We start from the raw sequence: 22,250 nt of genomic DNA, 5'->3' as shown, positions 1-22,250 counted from the left end.
AGCAGCTAACAGATTAGAAATATACATAATAAAAACACACCTTAAAAACTATTAAAACCAAATATATAATGAAAACAATTAAAACCAAGCTGAAATATATGTACAAAAACATCAAAACAATGATGACCCTTAAATATGCCCCGATATTACATACAGAATCCAGAAGGCAGATATATATTTAAGTATTCAATATCTTTATTTCTTACAAATTAAAATCTCTTTTTTTTAAGGCAAACTTTTTTGGATTAAAATTTGGTAGTGGTTACATTTTGCATTGAAGGACTAATACAGACTACTGTCAGTCCTTGTTCTGAGTTCTTGGAAAAGTTCATGCACTAAATCCCCAAACTGCTTTTTGAATTTGAGGATCTCAAATCACATTTTAGGGACTCTGAAATGAGGGGCCCTATTTAGGTAGAGTTGGTGGCTTGTTTCAGACTATACATGGTTATTTCTCAGAAGCACCTTTGTCTCTGGTTAGGTAATCAGATATTTTAAAAGGGAAACATAACAAACGTTCTTAAAACGTGAGATCGTGCTCCTGTTCTGAAGGGTAGGTTATTTTGAAAAGGGAACTGGAGGGGGGTATAAAATGCCACAGAAGGTATGTTTAACGGTAGAAAAGATGGAGATTTTCTATTTGCAAATGCAAACTTTACATCAAAGAATGAAATATGTCAAAGGCAGGTCTGACTTCTCCATCCCTGTCTTATCCTATCTGGGAATAAAGGAAAATACTGAGTGAAGCAGAAGCATATTTGTAAGGATGATCATGACTTATCTGTGTTTTTTAAAAAAACCTGCAGCTTTGTAATGTTATAGATCAGAACTGAGGCATCTTGTCTGGGACCCTTATGTTGTACTGGGACTGGGATTTTCAAAAAACAAGAAAGAATTCTTAATTATTCTTGTGCACTGTGTGTGTATGTGTGTGTTACTGTACTTTTTAGCACTTCTACATCTTTGGAAGAACATGACCACAAGAAAATGCTTTTAAATGAATCATTTCTCAGAACAACAAATGGGTTTTCCCTCTTTTTGCTTCATTGAGCCTAAATTGAACTTCAAATTCACTTTAGTCTTTTTAATGGAAAACAGATACTATGAAAGCCTTTTTATGAAAAAAAAAATTTCCAAATGCTGTACTTTGGTAAACTTGTTTAGCATTGCTGTTGCATTTTCTCAAATTATCTTAAGGCTGTCCATTTTCTTTTAACATAAATGAACTAAGTGCTAAAGCATAAAATGCTAAAATATATTGAGTTTCTATTCCTGTGCTTCTTGTAATATAACCAGAAATGACTTCAAAACTATAGTTTGGGTCCAAAGGTGCTCTTCCATAAGAAGAGCCCTACCTTTGCCCTCACGGAAGGTATCTTCCATAGAGTTCTAGGGAATCTCCAAAGAGAGACAGATATTAAATATCGGATAATTAAACAGGAGTCCAGTGGCACCTTAAAGATTAACGACATTTATTCCATCGTGAGCTTTTGTGAATCATAGCTAACAGTGATATGTAGAATAGCACCTAAATATGTCTCTCTGTTCTTGCTGTTCGAGACTGGTATATAGAGGGTATTTACATCGATCATAGTAAAATTTGGGAATCACAGTGGGAAGGACATGGTCGCTTACAGGGCCCAAGTTAAGCTTCATGCACCAGTACTTCAAAAAGTCTGGTATGAACTTGTTGGGGTGCTGGCTGTACAGCCCCAATTTAATGAGACTGAGTATAATGATATGAAACTCTAGTACTGTGCTGTTTCTATGGTTGAATTTCAAGTAGCTATTATGATTCGCTAACCACAGTTTTGCTTGTTTTTGTTTTACAGATTTTGGCCATTGTATCCATTTTGTTCATTGTACTGTCCACAATTGCATTGTCACTCAACACTCTACCTGAGCTTCAAGTAACTGATGAATTTGGACAGCTAAATGACAACCCTCAACTAGCACATGTAGAAGCTGTGTGTATAGCTTGGTTTACTATGGAATACATTTTGCGATTCCTATCATCTCCGAACAAGTGGAAGTTCTTCAAAGGTCCACTAAATGTGATTGATTTGCTAGCCATTTTGCCATATTATGTCACTATTTTCCTCACAGAATCCAACAAAAGTGTGCTGCAGTTCCAAAATGTCCGCCGTGTGGTTCAGATATTCCGTATCATGAGGATACTGAGGATCCTTAAACTTGCCAGACATTCTACAGGCCTTCAGTCTTTAGGATTTACGCTCAGGAGAAGCTACAATGAATTGGGTTTGTTGATATTATTTTTAGCAATGGGAATTATGATATTTTCCAGTCTTGTATTTTTTGCTGAGAAGGATGAAGATGCTACAAAGTTTACAAGTATTCCTGCATCATTTTGGTGGGCCACTATCACTATGACAACAGTAGGTTATGGTGACATTTATCCCAAGACTTTACTTGGTAAAATAGTTGGAGGGTTATGCTGTATTGCTGGAGTGCTAGTAATAGCCCTGCCCATTCCTATCATAGTAAACAATTTCTCAGAGTTTTATAAAGAACAAAAACGGCAGGAGAAAGCCATTAAAAGAAGAGAGGCACTTGAGCGAGCAAAAAGAAATGGAAGCATTGTCTCAATGAATCTAAAGGATGCCTTTGCTCGCAGCATGGAGCTGATAGATGTAGCTGTAGATTCCAGCAAGACTGAGGAAGCAGCCAACCCAAAGCAAACCCCTGATGATAATCACCTATCTCCAAGCCGGTGGAAATGGGCCAGGAGGACAATCTCTGAAACAAGTTCTAATAAGTCCTTGGAGAACAAATACCAAGAAGTGAGCCAGAAAGATTCCCATGAAAAGCTAAACAACACTGCAGTATCCTCCAGTCCCCAACACTTGAGTGCTCAGAAACTTGAAATGTTATACAATGAAATTACTAAAACTCAATCACAGCCTAATCTTAATGCCAGTTACCAAAATCCATCAGTAAAACCTTCACTCTGTGAGGAGGAAATAGAAATGGAAGAGGTTACTGGACAAGGAGAACAGTTGGCATCAGGACCCAGACATGTAATAACTGACATGAGAAGCATTTCTAGCATTGACAGCTTTGCCAGCTGTGCCACTGATTTCACTGAGACAGACCGGTCTCCACTCCCTCCATACTTGGGTTCTAATTTGCAGCTCCGGTTCTCACTCCCAAGTGAATCTATCCATTTAGAAGACCAAAGAGCAAAGAGTTCTCAGCTTTTATCACTCTCTGGAGATAAAATATTTGCCCCCAGGGACATGACTTTTGAATACCCCATTGATACTGCCATGAACACTGATAACACTGGCTCCCAACCTCTGCTTCAAGGTACCTTCCACTTTGACAGTGCTATGGACAGTCCAAAAAGTTCTCTAAAAGGAAGCAATCCGTTAAAATCAAGGTCCCTTAAGGTTAATTTTAAAGAAAGCAGAGGCGGTGCCCCACAAACGCCACCTAGCACCGCAAGGCCATTGCCAGTGACAACAGCAGCAAGCCTTGCACAATCTACTCCTCAGCATATCAGCACCATTCTTTTAGAAGAAAATTCGCCTCAAGGAGAGAGACCCTTGCTTGGCACTGATGTGCCAGTTCTTGGCCAGGGAACTTCCTGGACATCATCCCCTCCATTTCCCAAACAAAAGCTTTTTACTTTCCCTTCCAAGGAGAGGAGAAGCTTCACTGAAATAGACACTGGAGAAGACGATGACTTCTTGGAGATTCCTGGCATAAGACATGACAAGCCGGAGGACATCAAGACAAACTGCTTTGGGGATAAACACAAAGATGACAATCATTTAACAGAAGAGCCTCTGATCAGCTCTTCGTCTCCCAAAAGCTTGGCTCACAACTGTACTCAAGACATTTACCATGGTGGGGGGGAAATAAAAGCAGACAATAGCCAAGAAGGACACAAAATGGAAAACCATTTGTTCCCTCCAGAAATCCATACAAATCCTGGAGAAACTGGTTACTGTCCCACACGGGAAACCAGCATGTGACTAGTTATGAGAGCAATAACCACAAAAACTCATTTCTTATAACTGCAATTAGTGATGCCTATGAAGTAAAATATGGCAAGCCTCAAAAGGACATAAAATGTTATTTTTGCATGGCATGAAGAGTTGTTTAGTTTAAGTACTGCTTCGTTTAAAAGTGGAAGCTACTTTTTGTAACAAAAAGGGGGATCAGGAAAAGTATGACAGAAGAACCTTGAGTAAAATAAAGAGCTCTGTTAGGAGCTTTTCTTCTGCAATGTCTAATTTTTTATCCTTTCACTTAAGACTGTAGAATGGGTTGTTGTTTTTTAAAAATCTCTTTTTTTCCTCTTAGTTATAATGAACTTTGGAATTTGCACACAAAAGGATGAAATGTCAATGCATGTGTTTATAAGGGTGTGAATAAGGTGCTTTGAGCCTGCAAAATGCATATATTTGTAAATAATTTGGGTTTGGAGGGGGAGAGCTACAGTTATTGAGAGTCTGTGGACAACGTTTCCTGGAACACAGGCATTTCCTTCACAGTCCGCTGCCTGGAGGATTTGTACAGACTTACGTTGCAACTTGCAACTTCTTAAAGCATCTCATCCTATCTTGCTTTCTGTTTAAAAGCTCATAAAGTATAAGCTACAGAGTTTTACACCGTATTGTGAACTAAATCATAGCTCCAGTTATTTTTATTTACATAGTCTTCACTGATGTAGGTCTGGATAAACTCCTATTATGACTGTGCAAGATTTAATGACCAGAAATTGAAAGTTTGCCAAAGTCAAAACAAAAATAAGGCATCATATGTCATACAATATAATTATTTTTGTGGCAATAAAAAGTGCCAAATGGTCATGAAAAGTTTTACATTAAAAGTTCCAATCTGTTTATTACAGACATGACCATTTTATTAATTATTGCTAAAATATCATTATATTTAGAAGATTCAGTTATTGCATATTTGCTTCTGATATCACTTTACAAATGCTGTGTCATTTGCCACTTGCTTTTCCACCAGTAGGTATCCCAGTTGCAGATATCTCTTAATTCGGAACATCAACGTGAATACTTCCCCATGAATTAACAAACAAGGGTACTAAGCCAGAAAACCCTTAGCCAAGTGTGATTGATCTTTTCCATGCACCCGAGCTCTCTCTCAGTTTCAAAAGAAACATGCTGAATTCAGCCTCTCCTTTGGATTGGTTCCCTTTATCCCATTGTTCATGTGATTTTGTAATTAACACGCAGCAAGCCAGACCATTTGGAACTTCCATTATGGCTTCTTCCTTCATGACACCTCCTTCTTCATGCACATGCAGTTCTCATTAACACAAAGAAACCTCACCTGCAATGAGATTAATTAGCAGGAGAACTGAACTCGAACATATTTTTGCCAAATGTCCAGTACTATTACATTTTCTTGTAAAAAGATATGAGCTAATGTTTGCATCCTTTATTCGTCAACACAAAATCTATTCCAATTATTGTGATTTTGCAGTGCAGAAAGCAATCTATAATTCAATCTGCTTCAACAAAATGATTTCTAATATAGTTGAGTGTGATTCAAAGATTCTCATAAACTTGTTTTTCTTCCGTTTTTATTAGAGAACAGCTTTCAGCCAGAAACTGGAGGCCTGATTCTGAAGCCCTTATATTTTCCTTCTGGAAGGATCACACGGCAGAATGTGAAACATACATTTTGGACCAAATAACAAGCATGGGGTGGGGGAATAACTGGAACCCACTTGCTAACAGAGATCTTCCCCTTCCCACAGCAGCCCCTTCCAAAAAGGTGATGCAGGAAAGTCATGGGGCATGGATGAACAAAAAGCCAACTGACCCACAGGCTGCAGTGAAGAGGTGTTAATGGTGAAAAATTGCTCCTACTTGCTTCTTGCACCAGCAATGCATTTGCAGCAATGGAAGCACTCCTGGAGCTATTTCACCCAGTTCCCCCTTCTCATAGCCTATGTGGCTTTTTTTCTATGCAGGGCCCTCCAACCTCCAGCACCAACTTTTCAGAGGGCTCAGTACATGGCTGGGGGAAGCAGGAACAATTCACATCCATAGGTATCCATATAAGTTCCCTTTGGTGGATCCAACCATTTTGGCTGTTTAAATCCCTTTTAATATTTGCCTCTTTTTTTTTAGATACTATGAATTGAACTCTTGAGTAAAATGTAACCCCTAAAAACAATGTCTGGTCATTAAGTCTCAAAGTACAAATTTGTTTTTGGCTGTCCAGGAAATTTAATTCTATTTCTGCATGTGATTTAATTTAATTATGTGACATTCCGCTTTTCACTTTAGAATGACTTGTGTTCCTTTTCATGAACCATCTTTATCTGTTTAGACTTATTGATGGATATTCCTGTTGACTAAATGCTAGCCAGCTTTTATGAGACATTTCTCTGCATTTTCTGTACAGTTTTTTGACATTATATACTTCTATTTGCTTTGCCTTTAATACAATAACCATATGAAGACCAAAAGAAGAAGAAGAAGCTAAATCAGACTTTGGCCTTAGGTTGAAAATTCATATTCATATTCAAGCCATTGGTAGCTTGGTCAGTGATTTCAATGAAGTCATGAATTCACACATAATCCTTACCCAGGGAAATCTCTAAATGACTGGCATGACTGTTCTTGAGCTACAGATATAAGTCTCTGTTGCTTTTATGCTTTTTTCATAAGGAATCGTGAAATCCTACATGTGTTCAGAGCCCTGCTGGTGTATCACATCAAGTAGAACGTTCATGTCCCCATTTTACATATGAAGAACTAAAGATGTGACATGTGATTACTTGCTTCAGTTCATAACTGAGCTAAAACTTCCATTTCACATCTCCCAAATGTAGGTTCAGCTTGCTATATTCTGGGTGCCCTTAGCTATTGAATACAAAAGAAGCAAATTATAACCCTTGATCAAGTGAACCTGTCCTCGCATATGTGGTGGTTGAAAGTGCTGTCAAGTTGCAGTCGATTTATGGCGCCCCAATAGGGTTTTCAAGAAAAGACACTATCAGAGGGGGTTTGCCATTGCCTGCCTCTGCATAGCAACCCTTGACTTCTTTGGTGATCTCCCATCCAAGTACTAACTAAGAGCTAACTCTACTTAGCTTCCAAGAGCTGACAAGATTGGGTAGCTTGGGCCATCCAGGTCAGAGCCCGCACATACTGTATGTAGTTAGGAGTAAATCTGTTGGTGTCACTTAAAAAAAAGGACTGTCAGTTCTAGGGAATTATTTTAAAGCAAAAACAGGGAACAAACATGAATGTATTTTCTGACAGGTGATAAGGCTCTTCAGGCACCCCTTCCTTATAGAGGAGAGGGGGTGGGGCACAGTTTGCAACCATCAGTGAGAAGGCAGAGCAGACCACCTTTGTGCTGCCTTCCTATGCATGCAGAGTTAGGCAGGGTGGAGGAAGGCTGTATAGGGACTGGTGGTTACCCCCCCCCCCCGACTATTGCCAAGGAAGACACGAGGAGCAGCTGAGCACACTGCAAGGAAGAATAAGTTCTGGGGAAGAGGAAGAAGCAGATGAGAAATAAATCCACCCAAATCAACCCACCACCTTGCCCTGATGGAGCTGGATTTATCCACCTTACACCAGCTTCTGCTGGATCCTCCCACATTCTTAGGGCTCCGTTCACTTTCTCAGGGGGTTTCCCACCTTTGGAGGGCTCCAGTCATGCCAGCCTCTCCTGGGAAACACTTTCTAAAAAGGGTCCAAGCATGCAGCACAGAGCTTGTGGCAACTTAGGGGTCCCTCACTGGATGCCACACCAAGCCCAGCCCAAGCCGCGAGCATCCCTTCCTGCTGTATTAACATGGATCTCTGCAAAGATATTACCATGTAATGCACTTTGCCCTGTACCTAGTTAGAACTAAAGCCTTACTAAAGAGGCATGCCACCCTCAAATATGCCATCAGATCTGATAGCACAGTATAGTATGCAAGCAACAATACGCCGTATATATAGCTTGTTTCATTCTATCCGTGTATTCACTGGCTTCTTAGGGAACAATAACATCTAACCACTTATTACCTCTCCCTGTTCCTTGAAACTGAAAACAGTCAGCATTGTGTCTTTAGCAGGCTTCTGATATGTATACAGTTGCTTCTGCTGCATCACAGCTACATCTGATTCTTGTTTTTACTCCAAAAGTAAATTAAAATTAGGATTCACGTGAAATGTTTAATTCTTTTTTCTAAACACTGAGACTTCTCTTACAGGTAGCGCTTACAATAGAATTAGCCCTACTGGAGTTTTTTTTCTCATTAGTGCATAAATTGGAAAACATTTACTCATATTTTAAAGACAGAAAACAGAGAACTAGTTTGACAGTCCAGCAACAAATGCAGCTCTGGCATTGAAAGAAAGGCAAAGCACCTGTGAGGAACAAGGTATGCTTAAAGACAAAGTACACCTGTATTTATTCTGTGGTGACTGTATAGCAAATTAATTATTGCCACAAAAGCCAGGCTTTTGTTTCTACTCTTCTATGTTGTTTTCACATTAATGGCAGTCTCTCATAAACCGCTTTCCTTTGGGTGATTGTGGAGTGCCCCTTGAGGCTACAATCCTCCAGACAAGTTCATACATTAAAGAGGCATAATCAAGCATGGTTGATTGAGATCAACATTCGTTTCCCCACCACTGCCATCTTCCGCTGATTCCCCCTCTACTACTGCAGAGCCACACATCATATTGGGTATATTAGAGGCATGGCAGCCTCCAATGGGAGCGGGTGGCAGGAAAGTTCTGTGCCCTGAGCTCCTATTGCAGTTCTTTGACAATGCCTCTAAGTTTAAAAACAACTGGTCAAGGATGCTTGTCTAGCTATATGATGTCGTCCCCCCACCCCCAGCAGTTACAGTCTAGGACTTTCTTCTTCATTGTGAAGACCTATGCAAATAAATTTGATATGACAGGTAATACTGACCAGAAAGGAAACAGTGATATGGGCAGAATAGTGAGTCGAAACATTGGATGGTCTGTATCAAGGCTTTTTAAACCATAACACATGCATTATTCCATAGCCTACCCTGAAGTCACAAAATGTGTGTAGAATCAAGGAGGCTCTAGTATAAAATGTTGTGGCATCTTATATGCCATTCAAGCACTGACATATTTGAATTCAGTAATTTGTCAAGAGCTTTTGAGTAGTTCAGAGTGTTACAATCAAGTGACAGCAGTGGGAAATTAAGATTCTTCTTAAACAAGAAAATTATTCATAGGAAGAGTACAATCACATCTTCAATATGCTTTATGTGAACATAGGCTCTTTTGCATAGCAATTCCTCTATCTCATCTTTTACCCTCTATTTGTTGAATAAGCTGGAGCATCTGGCTGGAGCATGCACAAAGATATTTGGGTTCAAGCATCTGAAAACAAACATTTTTGGCTATGCATTCAATCCTAAAACAGTCAAAGTCCCTTAAAGAGAAAGCCAGAGAACATTTATAATATAATCCTAATAAAGGATCAGTTCATTTTCAGGCAAATGTGGGTTTTCTGTCTATCTTCACAGTTCAGACAATGAGGGGGGATCTCAAATCCCTAGCCATTGTACAAAGATTTATAGCTCCAGTGATTCTCAGCGAAGTTACGCAGAGCTTTAGCTACCACATTATATGCAAGTCAGTGGCAGATGCAGATAAAATGAAACACCTAGGGGTCAGTTTTCAGTAAAGAGAGCCGGTTTCACTTAGCTGGTTGCATTGAGATAATTGTAAATAACCACTCAATACATACCATTTCATGTTATGTTACCTCCTGTATTTTTTTCCTGAAATACAGTAGCATGAACTCAGTTTCATTAAGTAACTTTGTTTTCCTCTATGAATGCTACGAATGCTGCAAGGAAAAAAAGCACAACAGTATAGGGTCCCCATGAGTCGGAAGCGACTTGACAGCACTTAACACACACACATACTTTTTTAATTGACCTTGGTGGGATAACAGTGTGTTCTTTTTACTCAGTTTTCAAGGAATGATAGCATTTCATTGTAAACTATTATACTCACAGCATATCCTCATTTTTAAAAACAAATAAATACTTTCAATAGGAGATTAACGCATAGATGAGAAGTCTTGTCAAACCTCAAACACCTGCCTTTACAAAATGCCCCATCTAATATGGAAATGTATGCTGATTTTAACTGCAGTGTTCTTATAGGGCATTTTGCAACGGTAACAGCATCAGCCAAGCTTTGTTGCATTATTGTATTTACTAGAAATGTTTTGGTTTCACTTCTTTTCTGTATAGTACACCACTTTAACTTTTCCCCTCTGCTGTCCATCTTCCACCGTTAATAGAATTTTACATACAAATGATATTTGTATCAACATTTCCACCATATCAGCTGCATTTTAATGTCATGAAAAGGAAAAGGTTTTTTGTTACTAGATTTTGCTGATCAACTAAATATTTCAGCATCAATCAGCATATAAATATGCATGTGGTAGTCTGTATTGTACAGTTGTTCAACATCAAAATATTTTGTTTATTTTCTGTCAAATGTCTGTAAAATGAATGGCATTGTTCTCCATTTCAGTCTGCTAGAACAAGCAGGGTAGTAAATAAACGTGTAAATGAATCATCAGTGTCTCATTTCAGTTCTCTGCATGAAACCACTTTGCATTAAACATTACATACATACCAAGATGCTAATCCATAGTTACTTTATGCATCATTTTTAACCAAAAAAAAAAAAAACTTTGCTAGAAGGAATAACAGTGCATGTTTTACATTTATTGTGCGCAAAGGGGTAGCCGTGTTAATGTACTGTAGCAAAATAAAACAAAGTCCAGTGGCACCTTAAAGACTAACATTTATTTCAATATGAACTTCCATAAGTAACAGCTCCCTTCCTCAGATATGCAAAGGGAAATTATACTGGGAATCCAACTTAAGGGGAAGATTACAAGAAGGGGCGAAGGAGCAGTTAAGGAGTGTATTATGCCATGAATCTTTCAAGTGTAGATTTTGTGTGACAAAGGGATTAGGTATGAATCCCATCCTAAAACCTCGAAGTGTGTGTCTGCAGCAGAATCAGCAGTTAGAAATAATGGATGATGACAGAGGTCAACGGCTCGGACAGATAAGCAAAGTGATAAGTTTAAATTTAAATTAACTGGTGCAAAATTTACAGTATGTTAAACCATCTTAAGTACAGCCAGTCAACATTTTTATAAAGCTCTGTGTCTTATTTTCCCATAAGTCTTTTCAGGAAACAGGAATGGAAAATAGGGAAGCAAAATGTTTTAGGCAATTCTCTTTGATTGTCTTTCACAGTCCTTTCATTTTGGGTTTCTGTTCCCTGATGTCCTTCTAACTCTCTTCGGGTAGTTCCTTTCCCCACACTGTTAAAGTTTAGGGCTTATTTAACCAGCAACTTTAGAACTGGAGACGGTTTTCCTTGCTGTTGCAGTTTTTACTTCTAAATCAGATCCTCAGCTCTGAAGATGACTTGCTGAATGCCCTGCTGTCTTAGTTTTGAGAGATTAAAAACATGACACAACAGCAGAAATATAAGTGACCCATTTCTATGTAGACTTGTCAGATCTCTGGCGGAAGACCTCCCAGCAAACCTGTGCTTTGATCTTTGGCACCTGAAATTGTTGTGAGCCGCCCTGTCAGGGACCAAGGATGGGGTGTAAAAATAAATAACTGCCAACAGGAGGAAATAGGGGGAGAATTGGGGAGCTTCTAACTGGAATCTCCCAGGCCAAGTTCCAACTATATGTGGAGCTCACCACAACAAAGTGTATGCATTCCCACTTTGCACATTACATAGAAAACATATATACCTTGCACATCTACTAGGGTTGCCAAGCCACAGTCTGTAACTCCCGGGAAAATTAAAGTGGGGGGTGGGGGTGGGACTGGTGTCTTGCCAGGGTGCTGTTGTCACAGGACATTGTAGGATTGGTAAATCATAGACGTTTTGCAAATTTTAGAGCAATGTCACTGCAAGTTTTCACCAGAAGTGACATCTGCACTCCAGCACAACACTGGTGCGTGCCCCCTCCTCCCCCCATTTCCTGTCTCTGTGTATTAAAAACCTTAATACCTTCATGGATTTAAAAAATGTCTTAAGCAACAGATGCAACCTTATAATTAGCCTTCTGTTAACTGACACTTATACTTTATCCTAACTATATAGTGAGAAAGAACATGATTTTTGTAAATGTTAGAGTATTGAGCTTAAAAATACAAACAACTAGCAGATAAAACATGAAGTTAAATAGAAATCAATAGGATAGGAAAGAAACCCAGAAAAATCAAACAGGGTTCAAAAAAAGTTATTTTATGGCATACAAAATATAGTTTTTTATAATGATACATAATTTAGAGAACAATATATATTTGAGGAAATTATTACTTCTACAGAGGCAAAAAAGGAAGGTATGAGAACAGAACATGCTACAAATATAATAGACTAGAATAGCCAACAGTGGTTGGCTCCTTAGTCAAGCACATCTAAAGTCCCACTTGAATAAATAAGTAACATAAAAAAGCTCTGCTGAATCAAACCAGTGTTCCATCAGTCCAGCATATTGTTTAACACAGCAGCCAGCCAGTTGTCGTGGAGGACAAACAAATAGAGATTATGGCCTTATCCTGATACTGCTTCCTAGCTTGGTATTCAGAAGTTTGTTGCCTCTGAATGTAGAGTTTCCCTTTAGATACCATTGCTAATAATGTTTTAGGTTTATTTCAATAAAAGTTATGGATACACATTATGAGTTATCTACGTGTATATCCCATGTATAATGTCACAATGTGTCACTACTGCATATTTTACACATAGATATTTTCCTTTCAGTGGAAGAAATGCCTTTTCTGTCAGAGCCTTGCAAACAGAACTTCCTAAAACACTTATATGCCCACTGGATGAAGTTTGATGCATCTGCTGTTTTGTCTGAGGTTTCAGTGATATTAGTCTTTCTGGTGTTTTTGTCTGTGTCTTCTAACCCTACTGGAATGTAGATTACTAGAGGCCAGCAACCAAGCATGCTGGAATGGTTCTGTGATTATCAGGTGGAGTCTGAGGCAATCTAGTAAGCAGCACTACAACATAGTCTAAGGGGACTGAAATTATCAAACTAACTGTGAGCATGCAAGGCACCCGTAATTTCCAACGTTGACATGATATCCAAGTGGAAAATTCACCATGTGTGAATGGCCTAAGGGCTGGGAACAAATGTAATATACATGCTAGCAAAGCAAATATTTCACCCAGAGTTAGGTAAGTATACTGAAACTAGTTTAAATCAAGGAATACATATCTGACCACAATTAAAAGACCCATACATTACCACTTGGCACAGCAATCCCAACCTCCATGCATGCAGATATGTAGGTAACAACTGTAAAATCCAGAAAAAGTAAGAATGAAATCCCTCTTTGGGTTTAATTTTTATTTCAGTACTAAATTTATAACCCGATTTATAATCTAGTTGAGTGCTCTACAGCCCATAAACTGGGACCCCATGGTGAATTGCAGAAGCCCCTACAGAGCCATCTTTTTGGAAGGACATGCAGCTAGTGTGCATAAGAAAAGTATCAGGAGCAGCACTCCTCCTGCCTCTCTTGGAACACACTGTGAGAGGAGCACAAAGAACTTGACAACAAGGCAAGGTCATTCAGTGGTGGTGCAGATTCGTCTGGGGCTCTAACCATTTGCTTGTTCCTCACAACAGTACTTAGCATGGCATCCAGGTTATGTTCCATATCACCAGTTGTTTTGTCAGCTGCACAAAATCTTGGCCTTGACACTGGTCAGGTCATAACTCTATCTGCCCTTTTTCTGTCATGTGACTGTGAGGTCACATGACTTTCTGTTACAGGCGTGCAGAACAGTGGGCCCCATGCTTTCACCCAGGTTGTTTAAAGTGGGTCCTGGAAAGGTTGAAGGTCTATAGCAAGCTGACCCATTCAGCCACTTTGAAATAACACTTTAATCATCATACATCTGTAAACTTTCCTGAGAACAATTCATGGACTCATACAGAAAAGAAGCAACAAACATTTGTAGTCAACACCCAGTAAATGCCCAAGCTGTGACAATGACCTCCAGCCATTCTGCAGTAGATGTATTAATTTGTTCTATACAGCCCTATTGAACCCAAGTTTTCCACAGGACTGAAAGTCTGTGGTGTAAAATATAGAATTGCCAACTTTCAGGTGGATTCTGGAATTACAGCTGATCTCCACATTACAGTGATTAGTTTTCCTGCAGGCAAAGGTAGCTTTGGAGGGGGGACTCTATAACATTACATCCCCACATAGATCACTTTCTTCTTCAAACTCAACCCTTCCCAGGCACTGCCCTCAAATCTCCAGGAATTTTCCAAGCCGGAGTCAACAACCCTATAAGTATGTTTTTTTTAAAAAAAAAATCCAGACTTTGAGTCACTATCCCTGACCTGGATAGCCCCAGGCTAACCTGATCTTGTCAGATCTCCGATGCTAAGACAGGTCGGCCCTGGCTAGTATTTGTTTGGGAGACTTACAAGGAATACTGGGGTCACGAAGGCAGGCAATGGCAAACCACCTCTGAACGCCTCTTGCCTTGAAAACTGTATAGGGTTGCTGTAAGTCACCTATGCCTTGATAGTGGGGAGGGGGAAGAGTCGCCAACCTTGCTAAACCTGTAAGCACTTTTGGAATTTTGAGAGCTCATAGTGAGCGCAGCCACAAAATGGCTGCAATGGAGTACGGACGGCCCCAGAATGGCTGTCTTTGGAGCAAGAATAGGTATGCCAGGCTGCTGCCAGCAACCCCTGGCAAAGACCGGTGTGCCAGCATCATGCTGGTGTGCTGACATCACTTCTGGTGAAAAAACACTCTGGGATATGTAAAACTATGGTTTTACCATGGAGTTTTTACAACTCCTAAAAAGTTCCATGACGTTTTTCACTGGAAGTGATGTCAGCACATTGGCGATTCCTACTCATTTATTTCTGCCAGCACTTTAGGCACCAGCAGGCAAAATACTGGGTTGGTGGGTGGCATAGTGAGAGACTTAACCACCTTAGGGAAGACCAATCACAGTCATGTGTCCTCCTATGATAGAGGCAGCTGCTTCCAATGCAAAGTCCTCCTAGGTCTTTGCTTTGAAGAAGAGATGCTGGTTTCAGTTTCCAAATAAAAGTTAACTACCTACAGGGAGAAGTTTCCAAGACCAAGGCAAAAGAAGTTACCCATGCAGAGGTCACATTGCTATGATGTCCTGCCCGGTTTCAGCGCTTTCCTGTTCAGTGACAGTAAGAAAAGACCCAAAACACCCTTCTCTTTAATTGTATTCAGCTTTAAGGCTACAATCATATGCCAATGTACCTCTGGGATTTACTTCTAGTACGTATGTCTAGGTTCTGACTGTATTACTTATTTCAGCACTAGTATCAAATGAATCTTCTAAAAACAGTTTATAGATTTGCAAAGCAAATTGGGGTAGATGTTACTTATTGCTCCACTCAGTATCATCACTGACAGTAGTCCTTGAACATTCAGGTTCCGTCACTTTTTAATTCAGGCTCAGTCACTTTTTAATTGGACGTACAGGTTATTATTTTTCCCCTGGTTTATTTATGCCATTGCATGTGTTTTCCATTTGCACGCATGATGCCAGTAAATTGCCTTATTTTTTTAGTTATGAGAATCTGAATACACAACTGCTGAACGGTTATTTGAAACTACCATAATGCAGTCGCCTTGCTTGTGGACTTCCTAGAGGGACCTGGTTGATCACTGTGTGAACAGACTGCTGGACTTGATGGGCCTTGGTCTGATCCAACATGGCTTTTCTTATGAGGATGAGGCTTCACTTCATGAGGATGAGGTTATTTCATCATTGTTTCTGGGGGGATCCTTGCATCTAACAGCCAAGAGCTTGTCTGTGTGGGTAGACAAATTTACACAATGGAGCCTGCCACAGCTGCTACTTAATGTTCTGCAGACCAGCAGGAATTCCCAGGCTTGCAGAACAATCTTATTTAAAAAAACTCATTTGGGGGTACATTGCAGATCCCCCCTCCTCCCCCCGCCCAAAAAAATTGGAGTTTGGACCGTAATTTGAGTTGCTGCAATCCAAAACTCATGTGAATGTTGGTGGCTGTCATGCCCACCAGGGGAGGAGGAGCTGAGGTGAAGTGAGCTGGGTGGAAGCCAGAGCTGGTAGAGGCAAGCCAGAACCAAGGGACAGGCAAGATGAAACCAAGGAAAATGAAATTTCCCCTTCCCCCAAAGTCCTAATTGATCCCCTCCTTCGTTCACTTAGTTTTACAGGTGAGTTTAATTTTTTTAAATCCAGTTGCAGATACAATTAATACATCTCTCTATGAGGGGCATATGCTAGTCCCCACTTGGACATTATGCAAGACAAGCAAAAGGGGAAAGTGTGAATCATTGGTGCTTCCTTTTTCCTTGCCTCTCCTTCCACGTAACTACCATGAGTCTGTTAATGCTCTTATCATTATCAGGGACACCAACTTCTATGGAGACTTTATGAGCCTTTAAAGGCGAATTTCATTAATTGTACTAAAAACTTTGCCTATTATTGATTATTATCTTATAAAATACAAGTGAACACTGAACTAAGAATGAACTGGATCAATTCTTCTTTTAAAATCATTAGAGAAAAGCTTACATTTTAACTACATATTTCAAAATTGTTACAGTACGTTATTTTAGTGAATATAGTCCATCCACTGAAATGGAAATTCTATAGAGTTATCCATGGTGGATCCTTACTGTGTTTTATATTGTACCATTTTTGTATTTTATTTTGTATCAATGTTACATTTTATATGTCATGAGTTCTTATGAAAGAATTTGTGACAGAAAAAACTAATAAAATAACTGAAGGATTCACTGATAGATCATGTTCTTGACCCACCATAATGGCACCTCAGGACTCCAGACCACAACTGCATAAAAATAATCAGTTTTGTAAGTGCTGAAACAGAAGCTGTTAATTTAGGGCATTTATTTTAAAAAAAAACATTCTATTTACATTCTAAAAAACATTATTGTCACCTTGAAAGTTGAATATCCTATGTATAAGTTTTGTGCTGGCTTACAAGGTAAAGGGGCTTAAGCCTTCCCCCCAGTCTATTTTCCTAATCTGAAATGGTCTGGGCAGCCCTGTTGGGGAAATGTAGATATACACATGGAGCCCCAGTGGAGGAAATAGTGGTCCCCTGCCAAAGCCCCCTCTCATTGTATGCCATGGCCCTCATCCATATTGGTCCTGCTGTCTGCACATTCCTGGGATTACGTTCCCAGCACAGACTTTGCAGGATACATTTGATCACATGGACCTGTGAGGTCCTGGGGGGAAACATAAAATATAAATATAGCCCTCAATGTGTCATTCCTTGGTGAAGATCCTGGGTACTGCAGAGAAGGAAGCCCACATAGCTGTACAGTTTGAATTCATCAGTCACCCGTTGCCTTTCCTTCCTTCTCAGTCCTTGGCTCTGTCCCCTGAGGGCTTCAAGCAGACCAGCTGCTGGAAGCTGTGCTTTGAGGCACAGATAACTATAACTGGCCTGCCTACTGCTCACTTCCATGCCAAATACTCAGTGCCTGCTTCTTGGCCACACATGTAACCCCCAAATTTCCACACATTTTTTTTTCTCCAAGTAAGCCAGAAAAGTAACTGCAGAATGTGGGCAACGGGCCAGCAGAAAACATCTAGTATTGATGGCGGATCTAGAATAATGTTGGAGCAGCCTCAAGTCACAGCAGTAAACCTCTCTCCCATTTGTGCCTTTGCATACTTGTGTCTTCAGATGTGTTGATAGGCCTTTGCGCTGTAATGCTTATATGTCTTTACTTCTGTTCTGGGAGCTCCATGCTGGGGTGTTTCTTTCTCTGTGCCCTGAAGTATGATTTATCTACTGCTGTTTTGTGTGCCTGTACTGTGCCTTTTCTGAACCTGGGTTCTGTTTTTAACAAAGGTTGTTTATGCATAGGTACTTTCACTCATGTTTGTCGCTCATCTGTCTTGATTGTTCCTTGGAGTTATGCATGAGTTTTCCGTCCATTAGAGATGACCTCGCTGCCAGCCCTCACAAATCCCAGGACTTCCTGTTCCTCTGTTAACCCAATTCTTCCCTCTTCCCTGAGCTCAGCCCAGGTGAAATCCCTGTGCATAAGGCAAAGTGCAGGACACGCAAGCTTGATTTCTCTCATAGCCAATTACAAAGCAGCGTGTAAAGGGATTCAAATGCTTCCTTGGAGCTCTTTCTGAGCAGAAGAAAGGCTTTTTAAAACCGAGGCTTGGATTTCTCCCCCTTCCTCCTTTCAGATTACTCCGGTTTTTTTTTTGTTCTTAACATGTTTTTTATGTTGCAATTGGGTTTTGGGGGGGATTTTCTCACAGTAAGCTCTACAAAGTAAGCCAATTACAAAGCAGCATTTAAAGAATTGATCTGGGCTTGGAGAGTGCTGGTACATAGATTCCCAACAGGAAAGCATGGGTACAGCGAGCAATGAACATCAGGTAAAACTCCCATGCATAAACCACCTAAGAATGTGTGTAAAGTGCCATCAAGTTGCAGCCAACTTATGGCAACCCAGTAGGGTTTTCAAGGCAAGAAACTAACAGAGGTGGTTTGCCATTGCCTTCCTCTCTGCACAACAACCCAGGTATTCCTTGGTGGCCTCCCATCCAAATACTAACCAGGGCTGACCCTGCTTAGCTTCTGAAATCTGACGAGATCAGGCTACACTGGGCCATCCAGGTCTGGGCATACTTTGGTATAAATGCACTGATAGCCATGAACTGTTTGAACTTCCTGGTTCAGGGCTCTTGATTAGCTAAAACATCATAAATGTTCTCTACATGTGTTGGTCTGGACCTCTAGTCTGTACTTGCTCACTTTCCAGAGTTACCTTCATGTGTTTTGGATTCTCCAACACAGATTCACACAGTAACCTTGGGACTAGTCTCATACAGGTGTTATGTGCTAGTACTACACTGTACTTTATCCAGGTCCAAAAAAAGGGGAGGAGCTGGGGGTAGATAAAAGGTTTTCCCCAAACACACTTACTTGCTACATACCAATTTGCTGCTCTTTACATGCCTGATCGAGAGCTTCCTCAGATCCATTTTTCTTCTCTCACACACAAACAATGAAGTCATAATGCAGACAGCCAATTACCTAGTCGCTTGCAGATACATGCTGCAAATTCTATTCGGTTTGGGAGGAGATTACCAGAAGAACTATGTTTCAAGTGGGTAACAGTGCTACTCTGTAGTACTAGAACAAAATGTGAGTCTAGTAGCACCTTAAAGACCAAACAGCATTTTTTAGGGTATAAACTTTATTGAATCAAAGCTCACCTCCTCAGATACATGATGAAGTGAGCTTTTACTCATGAAAGGCACCTTGGTCTTTTAAGGTGCTACCAGGTTCAAAGTTTGTTCTAGTAGAACTTTGTTATCTCAAAAAACTACATTTCAGCAGCAAAACCAAATACCAAGAAATCAACCAATTGTAATTTAGTTATGCCACTTCTATTGTAAGCAAGTCACTAAAAAGAACAGTTCATTTATACATTTTTTTAAAGCTATCAGTGTGCTGTGTTATACTCCTGGGAACTCTTCAAACTGCTGAAAAGAAAAGGCTTTATTCAATCGTATTGCTCCCAAGGGATCTCTTTGCAGAGTCAGTGGAAGAGAAAGAATGTTCCTGTTTTACTACCAAACCTCATTTTACTGAAATGTAATGAATCCCTCAGAATCTATCTGTGGTATAAAGAAGGGTTCACATGGAACCCTTCCAGCCACGTCACCGTAACTATTCTCTTCAGCTAAACTGTGTCAGTGCTAAAAAGGTGATCAACATTACAGATTAAAATGCAAAATGCTGCATAACATTAGGAACATTTTGCTAAGCCTGGGTAGTGCAAAACAAGTTCCTGGGCTCAGACCAAGGGGTTTTATGCATGTGCAACGTATTCATACTTAGCAGCCAATTATCTAGCACAGGAATTGCATGGACCACAGGGATTCCACATATCTTTCTTCTCTCCACATTTTTCCAGTTGCCTCCTCAGTTTATTCCCTTACAGATGTGCCTTAAAAATCAGGATTTTTGAGTGAGGATGCTGTTGTTAACGGTGGCATAACAGAAAGCAATCCCCTCGTTTTTTGTTGCATATATGCTATACCAATATATCAATATACCACTAGAAGAGGGGCTAGGCACCTGCATGCGAGAGAGTTGCCATACTGTCCCTCTAAAAAAAAATGGAAAAGTGCCCTCTCCTCAATGGTTCACACCAGTAATTGGATGTTTGGGGCCGCAAACTGGTTTTTAAAAGTTTTATTGTCAACAAAGGCCTGGGAAACTGAGAGGAGTCAATTGCTCGTCCATCTAATTGCTTTCAAGCAGTCATGTAAATGTCTCTGGTAGGCTAAGAAAGATGAAGCAATCCAGCCGGATCCCTCCAACAGTCCCCACCAGAATAGAAAGTAGTATCAAATTATCCCAAAACACAATAAAACTAAAATTTTGCATGAAAAACATCGTAGGGATTTCAAAGTCCAGGCATATCATATATTTCACCATCAGAGAGAGTTTTAAAAGACTTTCCTACAGCCTTGCTTATGCAAGGGGGAGGGGGAATCCTGCTTTCCAGGAGATTAAGGAGGGGCAGGGCATATCCAGAGAGGCAAAGGCAAAGAGTGAAGGCTGAGTGGCCAGAAAGAGCAATGTGTGTTCCTGTGCCTCCTGAAACTGCAAGGAAGCAAAGGGCCTGACCCCAAAAAACAAAATTCAGGGCAGATTAAGAAAATGGTACCAACTGCTGCAAGTACATGGGAAGGACAATGATTGTTCCTGTGCCTTCTTATAGCACTAGAGATATGTCTCAATCAGGCAAGGATTTTTTTAAAAAAGTTTAACTTGAAAATTTGCCAACACAAGGGATGAGGTGAAGGAAAGAGAGCACAGGGTGGGACTATCTCACAAGCGTGGTTCAGTCAGCAGAAAGTGGGTGGGAAGTGGAGCCAACAAAAGTTCAGGAAACAATACACATGAACAATCATCATTCATATCTTATTGTTAGAAAAGGATTGGGGTAAAAGTGGTCACAAAAGAATGGGGGGGGAATGCGAAGTGAAAACAAGGCTCAAAAAATCTTTCAGAAGAGAGGATAAACCGAAGCAGTCTGGGGCCAAATCCAATCCAGTTACACTGTGCAGTCAGTGTGATCCTGGTGAATTCAGGGGACGTGCTTCCTTGGGCTAGGGAGCAGCTATAGGCTTACAGTATATTCTCTCCTCTAGTGGAGCATCGTTTACAGAGAGAGCAGCTTTTCCCCACAGGATTATACTCCACATGCATCAATTAATAATTCAACTCTTGGTCCCTCAAGTACCAGGGATGACAGTGGGGCTGGCTGTGTGGGTCTAGTATTATTGAAAGTCCAGATTATCTAGATCTCGGTTGCAGATCTCTAAATTACTAATTTACTAATCTAAATTACTAATTTAATTTTATTGTATTTCAAAAATATTTTATACAAAATGATATGTTTCATTTATTACATACAGCAAAACAAAAAACAACCACCCAGCTCTGAAACTTCTAAGTCACTCAGAGTAACTGGACTGAAATCCTGTTCTCCTGGTCATGTTATTACCCCCAGTGGAGTTGGGCTGGGAAAAGCGAGGGAAGTCATCAAGTCCACAGAACGTGCGCAGAGCCCGCCAGACAATTTTAAGCAGAGAACCCGCACGTGCATTAACAAACACATGGTTCTATAGAAATAAACCTGGAAACTCCGTGTAAATCCAAATCCTGCCTCCGTTTCTCCCGCTCACGAGGACAAATTCAGAGTGGCAGCCTCCTCTGAGGGCAGCGACGGTACCATTTGCATTGACATCTTCTTTCTGCCCCCCCCCCCAAAAAAAATTAGAATGATCAGTGATATGAAAGCTGTTCCTGCTGAATTAAACCTGGAACCACCACTTTAACTGCCGCCACAGAGAAATAGTATACCTTTAAATATATACACAATGCTCATCCTGTACCCTCCAGCTCCGTTTACGACGGCGTTCAGTTACAAACCGGAATGCTCTGTGAAAGCCTTTGGCTCCTTTTCACCTCTATACAAAGAACTGGGGCGTTCATTGGTTAATCGGGGTGGGCGGGGCTAGGAAGGCGTCTAATGGGATGAGGGGACGCTCTAGGAGGGATCCGAGTTTGAGCGTCGGCGCGCGAGCGGTTTGAAAAAA

At 40.4% G+C, this 22,250-nt stretch overlaps 1 protein-coding gene across 1 annotated transcript in view; it reads left to right on the top strand.

The window, feature by feature from the left end:
• Positions 1–4,214, top strand: part of KCNB2 (potassium voltage-gated channel subfamily B member 2) — a 164,264-nt gene extending 160,050 nt beyond the window's left edge. Inside the window, exon 2 of the mRNA XM_056854545.1 lies at positions 1,833–4,214. Coding sequence (XP_056710523.1) covers positions 1,833–3,998 — 2,166 coding nt within the window. The 3' untranslated portion in view covers positions 3,999–4,214. The remainder of the gene's footprint in view (positions 1–1,832) is intronic.
• The last annotated feature ends 18,036 nt before the right edge of the window (positions 4,215–22,250 follow it).

The sequence above is a fragment of the Euleptes europaea genome, chromosome 8 (genome assembly GCF_029931775.1).
Source record: "Euleptes europaea isolate rEulEur1 chromosome 8, rEulEur1.hap1, whole genome shotgun sequence".
Classification (NCBI taxonomy): Eukaryota; Metazoa; Chordata; class Lepidosauria; order Squamata; family Sphaerodactylidae; genus Euleptes; species Euleptes europaea.
Note: the sequence above shows the minus strand (reverse complement) of the source record. Positions and strands in the feature narration are given on the sequence as shown.